This window comes from Hyperoodon ampullatus (assembly GCF_949752795.1).
Source record: "Hyperoodon ampullatus genome assembly, chromosome: X".
In the NCBI taxonomy this organism is placed as follows: Eukaryota; Metazoa; Chordata; class Mammalia; order Artiodactyla; family Ziphiidae; genus Hyperoodon; species Hyperoodon ampullatus.
In genome coordinates, this window is record NC_136913.1 from 15,997,898 (window position 1) to 16,008,748 (window position 10,851).

The 10,851-nt window shown below is 53.2% G+C and overlaps 1 protein-coding gene across 2 annotated transcripts; it reads right to left on the minus strand.

The window, feature by feature from the left end:
* Window positions 1–1,519: 1,519 nt before the first annotated feature.
* Window positions 1,520–3,118, minus strand: RAI2 (retinoic acid induced 2; the record flags this gene model as incomplete). 2 transcript variants are annotated; one of them, XM_079727487.1, is made up of 2 exons in its annotated part: window positions 1,520–2,815; window positions 2,966–3,100. In XM_079727487.1, the coding sequence occupies 2 exons, from the start codon at window positions 3,098–3,100 to the stop codon at window positions 1,520–1,522; spliced, it is 1,431 nt and encodes a 476-aa protein (XP_079583613.1). The 2 variants fall into 2 exon arrangements, with proteins under 2 accessions (XP_079583613.1, XP_079583614.1); XM_079727488.1 differs by having other exon boundaries at window positions 1,520–3,118.
* Window positions 3,119–10,851: the final 7,733 nt, after the last annotated feature.

The window sequence follows — 10,851 nt, forward strand, 5'->3', positions numbered from 1 at the left end:
GATCACTCTCTGCCCTGGGGGCTGCCCTGTGCACTGTGGGATGCTTAGCAGCATCCCGGTCTCTGCCCACCAGGTGCCAGGAGCACCCCCCTCCCCAAGCCATGGCAACCAAAGCGTCTCCAGGCATTGTCAGATGTTCCCTGGAGGGCATGATCACCCCCAGTTGAGAATCACTGGGATAAACGAATAAGGAATGGCTTTCTCTTCCCTCCTCGACCCCATACCCAAACATCCCTACCCAGGGCCGGGAACCTGCGTGAGACACCTCCTAATCCACCGGACTGCCCTCTTGTTCTGAGTGGCCTTCGGTAATACTTTTGACTTGCAAGACTATTAGTCATTCAGGACAGTGCTCCTACTACCCTTGAAGAGAAAGTCCTTTCAGCTAAATTTTGGGAGGAGGGAGGAAAAGCAGGTAAATTTCCCTTTAGAGATATTTGTCTGTTTTAGTCTATGGAAGGTTTCAGACAGAATTCTGCACATCCAGGGTCTCTGTGAACTAGAAGGGGGATTGGGTACTTGAAACTCACCTCCCCACCCCCTCCCTTTGCCACATTTCTACAAATGAAGAAAGGGGCCAGAAGGGGAAATGACTTGCTCGAGGTCATACATATGCCTAATCCTCCTTTTCTTTCTTTTTTTTAAACATCTTTATTGGAGTATAATTGCTTTACAATGGTGTGTTAGTTGCTGCTGTATAACAAAGTGAATCAGCTATACATATACATACATCCCCATATCCCCTCCCTTTTGCACCTCCCTCCCACCCTCCCTGTCCCACCCCTCTAGGTGGACACAAAGCGCCGAGCTGATCTCTCTCCCTGTGCTATGCAGCTGCTTCCCACTAGCTAGCTATTTTACATTTGGTCGTGTATATACGTCCATGCCACTCTCTCACTTCGTCCCATCTTACCCTTCCCCCTCCCCGTGTCCTCAAGTCCATTCTCTATGCCTGAATCTTTATTCCTGTCTTGCCCCTAATCCTCCTTTTCTGAGGACATAGGCCAATATGATTCTTCTTTGCCCAATATGTCTGAAGAGCTTCGGTCTCTAAACACGGATAACTTGCAGTGCTTCACAAGCGACAGTTTTGGCCAAACCATGCCAGTTCAGGAATGCAGATTTTATAAATGATAGAATACTGCAACCAGTTAGTGCAAACAAACATTTATTGTGAAATATTCATCCTACCCTTTATTAGGTATTACATCATCAAAGCACTTTGTGGCAATGAAAATAGCTTTTTTACCCCTCTGATTCACCCAATATTCCATTAAAGCTGCAAAAAATGTGCAATCTGCTTGAAAAATAGGTTGCTCTTATTTACTCATTTGTGAAAAGTCAAAAATTAAAAAAGAAAATGAGACTTGCTTACAGGGCCTCTAGAGCCAATTTGCCTTCCCGCTTCCCAGCTACTCCCCAAAATAATTAACAAAGATAATTTGTTTTAAATGCCTTTTTATAAAACCAATGCACCTTTCCCCATATTATAATCATAAAAATTTAAAAAAGCCATTATTTACTTTCTTGGAAAAAAGGTGGCCAGCCGTTGTTTTTTGATTGGGAGCATGTGTATTTCCTGGGAGTTCACTTTCTTTAACTTTATGCTCCGGTTTTTGACGGGTTTCCTAAGGGGCTCCGTGTTTCCCATGGACTCTTCTCCTGGGCTGTTGATGTCATAGCCCTGAAGCATGGAGTCTTCTCTTTTGAAGGAGAAGTTTTTGGTGGACACCCCCGAGAGGCCTTTGAGCTTGCCACAGAAGATGGTAGGCACAGTGTCTTCCACGGAGACGATCACCTTGGCCGCCTGGGACTCGCTCACAATCTCAATGTTATTTTCAGCCTTGACCTCACCGCTGGGCTGGCTGGGCAGCTCGGCGGCGGCGCTGCTGCCCATGTGACTATCCATCACGGCTGAGGCCTCATGGGGCGTGGTGGGGGCAAAGGGCACTTCCGTGCCACCGGGAAGTTTCTCCATCACAGTGTGACCTGGGCTGTCCGCTGACCCGCTGCTGTCATACAATGTCTCAGGGGGAGGCTCAGATTTCCGGTGGGCTGCCAGCGACAGGTCCAGGGCTGCATCTTCCTGGCACATCGGGGCACTGACTTCGCCAGCCTTGAGCCAGGGCACTGACTTCATGGAGAGATCCAGGGCCTCGTTCTCGCTCCCCATCTTGATGACGGTGTGGCGGCCGAGCTGGAAGTACTCCCTCGGCGGGAGGAGGTCGAAGGGCTTCAGTTCCTCCTTCTGGAGAGGGGTCTGGGTGCCTTTAAAGGGGTGTAGGCCGAAGGAAGATGGCGGCTTTCGGAAGCTGGGGCTGAACTTGGATTCAGAACTCTGAGGCACCGGGATGGGGATGGGGATGGGGACCGGCACAGGCAAGGGGACGATCACAGGGTAGGGAACCAAGAGGGTGGCCGGCGGGACCAGGGGGGACAAGGGGGAGTTAAAGGGCTGGGGGGGCACAGGGGCATATCCCGGAGGAGGCTGACAGGGTGGAGGGCCGAGAGCGCCCTGCGAAGGAAACAAATTCTGGAGCACGGCTTCGAAGGGCAACGTGGGCTCCTGCGGCTGGCTGGGGATCCTGAGGTCCAGGAGCTGGGGCTGGGCCTCGGGGTCCTCGGCTCCCTGGAAGAGATTGCTGTGGATGGCGCTGGAGGAGCACGGGGCCTCCTGTGGCAGGACCAGAGGGGAGTTGAGGTGCTGGAAGACGTGCTGCTCCAGCACCACCGGCAGCTGCACGGGGCCCTGTGTGGTCATGACGTACGTGGCGTTGCCGTTAGGGTTGAGCTCAGGCGCGGAGCTGCCCTCCACCTGCATGTGAATGGGCATCACCACCGGGCTCTCCCCGAGGCACAGGGGCTGCAGCACGGTGGCCGCTACCTTCAGAGCCATGCCGCTTTGGGACTCAGCTGGGGGGTTCAGAATGGACGGGGCCGGCACGGTCACCAGGGCCTTCTTTACCAGGTCGGTGGAGTTGATGTTCCAGGCCTCAGTGGTGATCAGCTGGGCCATGCCGTTCTCCAGTCTGTTATTGGCCAAGGCAGGGGAGGAGTCGGTCATGTCCATGGAGAGGTTCTGGGACTGCAGATCGTCCATCACTCAGCTCTGATGCCACTCGGCCTGCAACACAGAACACACCATATGAATCTTCCTTCCGAGACTATTTATAATTGCCTTGAGAGCTCTCTCTACATCTTTTAAAAGTTTCCACGTCTTAGTTAACCGGGGAGCACACCCATCTCTCTGTGTATACATACATGTTACAGATATTTCCTAATATATACGAACACACCCATACGATCAGCTGTGCGTGGACAGCCCCAATTTAACAGACGATTAAACTATAAACACAGATGATGTAATGACTAAATAGCCAAGTGAGGTTAAACAGAGTATTGTGAAGCCGAATACTCACTCAGCTTATATGTTTAGCCTGCAACAAACACAAAGTTTCATTCCACATTGTTCTATCGGACAGTTAAGATGTGCGGGGATGGGACTTGTTCAAATTCAAATATGCAGCAGAGACTTACTTTCCTTTAAGAAAAAAAGTAGAACCCTGTCACGTTAGAATATTGTATGGAATTGGAAGGGGGCCATCCCAGTTATGGAAAGCATTTAAAAAACTCTTTGTAGCAGCAATAATTCTTCCAAAAGAGGCTTGATGAGAGGAACAGCAGTGTATTTATACAAGGCTCATCACAGTGGTCTCCCTCCAACCAGTGACACCCCCTGTCCTCCAGTAATAGGAAAAGCCACTCCGAGGAGTGAAGACAGGATAACCTGCACGAATGCTCATTGGGTCCAGCGTCGCTGTCCCCATTCTGTCTGTCTGACCCATGACCTCTCTCTCCTAACTTCTAGCTGTCAAGAAGAACAGATGTTGACGAATCTAGGGCTGGGGAAATGGAACCCTTGTTGGAAACAAACATCCTCAAAGGTGAGATATACTTTCTTGATGTCCGTGGCACCACTGGCCACCTCCTGAGAAGCCAAAGAAGCCCAGCGCCGGTGCTTCCTGGAGGAAGCAGGGCTGCAGCTGCGATATGGCTCTCCATGGAAACGCGTCCATATTTAGCTTTGTTACCATGGAGAAGGCAGGCACCATGTCTAACTCCGGGATCTGTGCAGCCCTGGAGTCTGGTTGGGCTCAATAATAATTCAATAATCCTCAGTCTTGCTGGGCAGGCCTTGGGCAACTCCGATTCTTGACCTCACCTGTCTGAGCCGTCTAGACTTCCGTCCTGGGGTCAACTTGTCCTCTCCTCGCCACGAAATTACCAACACAACCTCCAAAACAAGAGAGGCGGCCCAGCACACCATGGGATTAGAAGTGAACAAATGAGGCCTCACTAGAGGAAGGCAGCTTTAAGAAATGAACAACTCTGCGATATTTCCAGACAATCACAATGTGTCAAATGCACAGAACAAGGAGTTTCTCTGAAGCAGGAGGAGGGGAGGACAAGGGGAAGGATGCTGTGCAAACAACGTTATGGAGAAGGAATGGTGAGTGATGCCCTCGGCAGGGCGCACTGCAGGGCCTCTGAGGGAGGGCACCAGAGCCCACTCCCTAGGGGCAGGGTGCGCTCCACAAATGATCACGAAGTGGCCCAGCGTGGTGGCCAATGATGCCCTTGGGGCAGAGTACGGAGGAAGCCTGTTCCCAGGGAGCCGGAGGGGGCTCGCCCCAGCTGAAGGGCCTGGTTCTTCCCGAGAGGAGTGCTCCCTGATTCAGCCCAGAAAATGCCATGCCTCCAATACACCATTCATTCATTCTTCCATGCATTCATCCATCCATCCAACCAATCAATTTGCTGAATGCCTACTGCCTGCCCAACGCTTTGCTGGGGGCTGGAGATGCTGTCATGATCCTGGAGATGCTCCTGCTTTCATGGGGATTAGAGTCTACTGGGGGTGCATATGCCGTTGATCGGACAGAGACTGGCTAGCATGAGAAGGCGTCAGAGTGAAGCCAGGAGGAGCATCAGCCTCGGCAGGACAGAGGTCTGTCGGTCACTCACGGACAGCGCTTCGAAGGGTCGCCCTGTCCCTCACAGTGGCCACAACTCAGGGTGGGTTGGCAGAAGGCTGAAGGGAAGCTTGGGCGGGGCTGGTGAGGACAAGGATAGCAGCGGTCGGAGAAGGCACCACGGCCACACGTCTGAGGCGGCTTCTGACGGCCTGTGAGGCAGGCCGCCGGAAGAAGTCATGTCCCGTGTTTCCCGCGGGTTTGGGACTATCCAGCTATGAGGCTGCTTTCTCATAACAGGCTACACGTGCCCGCCTTCCAAATGTGGCGGCCTCCGTCCCCGTCTGCCTCCCTCAGCCCGCCCTCACCTCGCCGCCACCGGCTCCTGGCACATACCCTCGGCTCCGGCGGCGGCCCTCATCTCTCCCCGCGCAGCCTCACTCCTCTCCCGGCCTGGCCCTGGTCCTAGGACTGCTAATCCTCCAGAACCTTCCCGCTCAGAGTACGAGGAGGCCGCCCTGCCAGGTGAGGGTGCCGCCCCCAGGGGGCGCCCAGTGCCTGCAAACTCTTGCCATCAGGCCCCTTGCCAGGGCCTCTGGCCTCTGGGGACAGGGCCGGGGCCAGATGCGATGCGGGACAGGCCAGGAGGCAGGTGGCGGTGTGCGGCATCTCGGGGGCCAAGGGCCGGACTACCACCCCTGCCTCCTCCCACGTGACAGCTTTGGACCTGCCTGATGACTGAGCCGGGCAGGCCCGGGAAGCAGCCCCAGTCCCCCACCTAGAGGCCTGCTGAGACGACACCCGCCGCTCCCCACCGGGGACTGAGCACCCGCTCTGCGTCGCGTACCATGCGGGGCCCAGGACTACGCTGCCTGCGTCAAGCACCCTCCCGCCTCCCAGGGGGCTCTTCCCCTCTTCCGCCCTCTCCTCCTCCCCTCATTCACCCTGACAGCACGCACCCCGACTCTGGGTCAGCAGCTGGGGGGCCGGAGTGGGTGTCACTGTTGTAGGAGCTGGCGCTGGAAGCCCCAGGGATGCCCTGAGGATAACAACCAGCTCCTGAGATGAGGGCTCACAGGGCAAGTCTGTGTCCCTGAGGACAAGCCAGAAGCCAGATGCTGACTGCAGAGGTCGTGTCACAGAAGCCACCACATAGTGCTCAAGCAGAGGGGGTGCCATTTCTTCAGAGGTGGTAGGGAGCCTTTTGTTTGGGTTGTTCAAAATATTGTTGGCAAGGGCTTCCCTGGTGGCGCAGTGGTTGGGAGTCCGCCTGCCGGTGCAGGGGACACGGGTTCGTGCCCCGGTCCGGGAGGATCCCACATGCCGCGGAGCGGCTGGGCCCGTGAGCCATGGCCACTGGGCCTGCGTGTCCGGAGCCTGTGCTCTGCAACGGGAGGGGCCGCAGCGGTGAGAGGCCCGCGTACCGCAAAAAATACATATATATATATTGTTGGCAAAAGGATTTAAATGACATCGGCCATCCATTCGGCCTGCACCCATTACCCCTGGGGGTATGGGGCGGGGCGTAAAGGGAGGGGAAGTGGGCGATCTGGATCTGCGGTTGCTGGAGGCCTGTGGCCAGTTGCCTACGTGCCCCCCAGATGGAGACCCTGGGGAGACGCCTCAAGGCACAGAGCAGCTGGGGAGGTGAGGAAGGACTGTCTGGGGCAGTAATTGGGCTCAGAGACCTGTGGGGTCACAAAATTGCCACCTGAACCCCTTGTCTAACTATCACAAAGATCTAAGGATGCCAGAGGCACGCTGTCCCTAGGATCTGCCCCTCAGCTTGGAGCCCTCTCGGGCCTTGACCTTCACCCAGCCAACTCCTGCTCACCTGTCAGACTCTGGACTCTCATCCTCTGAGATCTCCCCCAACCCCACTGAGCTCCCACAGGACCCCAACTTACCTTGTCTAGTCCTGACCCTCCCCCTCATGCTGGCATTGCCAGTATGAGAAACAACTTTCTCACTTGCTCATCTTTATAACCGTAGCTGGTGAATCCTTTCAGAAAGGAGGGCATGAATGAGTATCTAGGCCTTTCGCAGCCTGGCGTTCTCATAACCAGCGTCTTGTCACATTTATAGAATCATGGCATATCAAGACTGGCAGGGACATTAAAGCTTACGTCTCTATCCTCTTCCCAATCTTTTTTACAGATGAGGAAACTGTGACCCAGAAAGGCTGAAAAAAACTCGCCAGAGGCCAGTTATCACAGAGGTCACCACGCTCTTGTTGTGGAGAGAGCAGAGGGTCAGGCCCACAGGCGCCAGGGAGGGGAACATGGCAGTCACCCACCTTCACCAGCCAGGGGCAGACTCCAATGACGAGACAGTAGATGCGAAAGCACTTTGTGGACAGTGAAGAGTCTGACACGGTGACCTGTGAATGGATTCATCCTAGAGTCCCGTGTTTCTCTGACACACACAGACAATGAAAACCAAAGCAAAGCAACACGTGTGCCGTTTTCCTGATAAGGAGTTACATTCGTGAAGAAACCAACCTGGGGCCCAACTCCCAGGCAGTCGGTCAGTGACCCGCCCCACACGTGCACCCCACTGGGTGCCCTGCAAGCCGGGCCTGCCTCTCAGGCCTCCTGCCTCCAGAGCGTCGCACAAAGGACTCAATTTACCTTACAGGCTTCCATACAGATTGACATTTTTTTTTGACAAGGATTCATTTATAGCTTAATTTCAAAAGTGAAAACAGTTGACCACTCAGATAATTTAGACTCGTCTCTAGGTCGTAGAGTCCATCTATTTCCCTGTTGTGGGCATTTAACACTTAATCTCTCTCTCCCTCTCTCTACACACACACACACATACACACACACACACACTCACACACTCAACCTAATACCCTCAGCTACATCCTAAATGATCCCATGGGGACCCCCTGAGGAGCCTGCACCAACTCCAACTGAAGGAAGTTCAGAATGTGACTGTGAACCCCACTCTAACCCAGGACAGGATCCCCGAGACCACCTCACGCAGGGCTTGATTTCTGAGCTGGGAATTTGGACAAAAGCCCTGGGGGCATGCCAGGAGCCCTATATCACCTTCTAGAGAGGGGCTTGATTTTGTACCGTGAATTGAGAGCATTTTCACCACAGAAACAACTATCAAGACGACCACAAGGCCCCTGGTCTGCAGCGCCAAGCGCCCCTGAGGAAATGCTTGAGGACTGGGTTCCTAGGTCTGGTGGGCAGGGTCACCTCGTGGTAATGCAAGCCAGGGGCCACTGGATGCCTGGGAGCCCTGTGAGGACCCTGGAACCACTGGAGTGAGGTCACGGGGAAGTGAGCTCAGCCTCAGGGGAAGCAGTCTTAGTGATCTGGGCAGATTCCACCTCCAGGACCTGGATGATCTAGGGCGGGCCATTCTGGAGTCCCCTGGTCCCGATCCTGGGGACACCCCCTTCAGCCCGAACAGCCTGCAGGTGTGACCTGCCCTCCTCTTCCCCTGAAGTCAGCCTCACCTAGATATTTTATCAAGATAAATTTCCTCCTCTAAGACATTCATTTTTGGGACTTCCCTGGTGGCGCGGTGGTTAAGAATCTGCCTGCCAACATAGGAGACACGCGTTTGAGCCCTGGTCCGGGAAGACCCCACATGCCGTGGGGTAACTAAGCCCATGCGCCACAACTACTGAGCCTGTGAGCCATAACTACTGAGCCCGTGAGCCACAACTACTGAGCCCGTGAGCCATAACTACTGAGCCCTCGTGCCTAGAGCCTGTGCTCCACAACTACTGAGCCTGTGCTCTAGAGCCCGCGAGCCACAACTCCTGAGCCCGTGAGCCATAACTACGGAAGCCCATGTGCCTAGAGCCCGAGCTCTGCAATGAGAGAAGCCACCGCAATAAGAAGCCCACGCACTGCAACAAAGAGCAGTCCCCGCTCGCCGCAACTGGAGAAAGCCTGGGCGCAGCAACGAAGACCCAATGCAGCCAAAAATAAATAAATAAAAATAAATAAATTTATTTTTAAAAAAGACATTCATTTTCTAAAAATATATCCCGATACTATGTGTTTTCCAACTGTAAAATATCAACAGCTTTGGTTTTTATGGAGCCTGTAGGCAGCCATCATTTTTTCAGGTCAGAATTGGATCATCAATGTCCTTGGAGCAGCAGCAGCATTACCTGAGAGCCTGCTAAAAATGCAGAGTCTCGAGCCCCACCCCAGACCACCTGAATCAGCATCTGCATCTCGACAAGCTCCCGGGATGATCTGTGTGCACGTTCACATCTGACAGGTGCTGGCTTAGCTCTGGTTCTCAACTTGGCTACACATTAGAATCACCCGGGAGCTTTAAAAAATAGTGATGCCTGGGGCTTCCCTGGTGGCGCAGTGGTTGAGAGTCCGCCTGCCGATGCAGGGGATGCGGGTTCGTGCCCCGGTCTGGGAAGATCCCACATGCCGCGGAGCGGCTGGGTCCGTGCGCCATGGCCGCTGAGCCTGCGCATCCAGGAGCCTGTGCTCCGCAATGGGAGAGGCCACAGCAGTGAGAAGCCCGCGTAACGCAAAAAAAAAAAAAAAATAGTGATGCCTGGGTCCCACCACCAAGACTCTGACTTAATTGGTCTGGGGTAGAGCCGGGGCATTGGGGTTTTGAAAAATTCCCCAGGTGACTCTACTGTGCAGGCAGAATGGCCTTAATCCAAAGGCCAGAGAACAAGGCACCTGGTTAGCAAACCTTCTTCTTAGTGGCTGATCTTGCTTCTTACTTCACAGAAAAGATTAAAGCCATCAAGTCCGGAATTCCCTCAACTTCCACCCTGGCCGTCACAGAGTCTTCCCATGTGCCCCCGCCCCCGGGAAAAAGTGAGGTGTCACTCCTTCTTGCAAGGCTGACTTCCCAGAGACCTCTGTAAGCATCCTCCCCCTGCTAACTGCACCCTATTCTATTTCTTGCTTTCGATCCAGCACTTAAAACTACACCCTCAATGATCAACCTAATTCTGTATAAAAATCACCAGCCACTTACTACGAGTGAAATGAGCAAAGCATAACTTTCATCCTTTAATACAACATAGATATGGTTTCACCATTCAGGACCTGATATGTACTAAATATCTAAGAAGTAATTCCAACTGGGTAAAAAATGGTTTTGCTCTCCCCATAGGGTATAATAATTGTCAATTACTTGCCCCAGTGATTAAATTTTCTGAGCTTCAAACATCAGCACAGGGCGTTTCTACTGAAGCTGTGAACATAATTATCACATGAATGTATTCCCAAATCGGCTACAATACGGAGAACACAAAATAGTCACCTGGCTTACAGCTGACTGCCTTTTACACGCAGAGATCTACACGGCCCTCCAAAAGGACTATGACTACCCAAGTTAGCTTTGGGAACGAGTTCTCCAACATGTTACTTCATTTATTATAACAGTGGTGGCCGTGCAGTTCGTGACTGAGTCTCACCTTCATGAAGGTGGGCAGCGGCTGTGGGGAGTTTTGCCAGAGAGGACTGAGTGCAAATCTTAGCTCTGATGTGATGTGATATTGGTGAAAAATGGGAGCTGTGAGACAGGCAGAGGAAGCAGCGAGCCTGAGCGTGGTAAACTGGCCACTGACACCAGGGCACTCCCAGGCCTTCCCGGGGAGCAGGGTACAGTCGTCATAAAACTTATTCATGTCCGTTTTACCACCTCACCCTTTTTATTCCCATTTTTCTATTTTACGGCATATGTAATAAATAAATACAGGAAGACATATATAATTTAACCATGTGTACGTGTCGAGGGGGTGGTCAATTCTTTCTTTTTTCTCTGATAGGAGGGCAAGCATGAAAACGTTGGCACTCAGCAGGAGAGGCAGAGCTTCCAAGGCCCAGCGAGGCTTCCAAGGGTCCCCCCTGCCTGAACGAGTCTT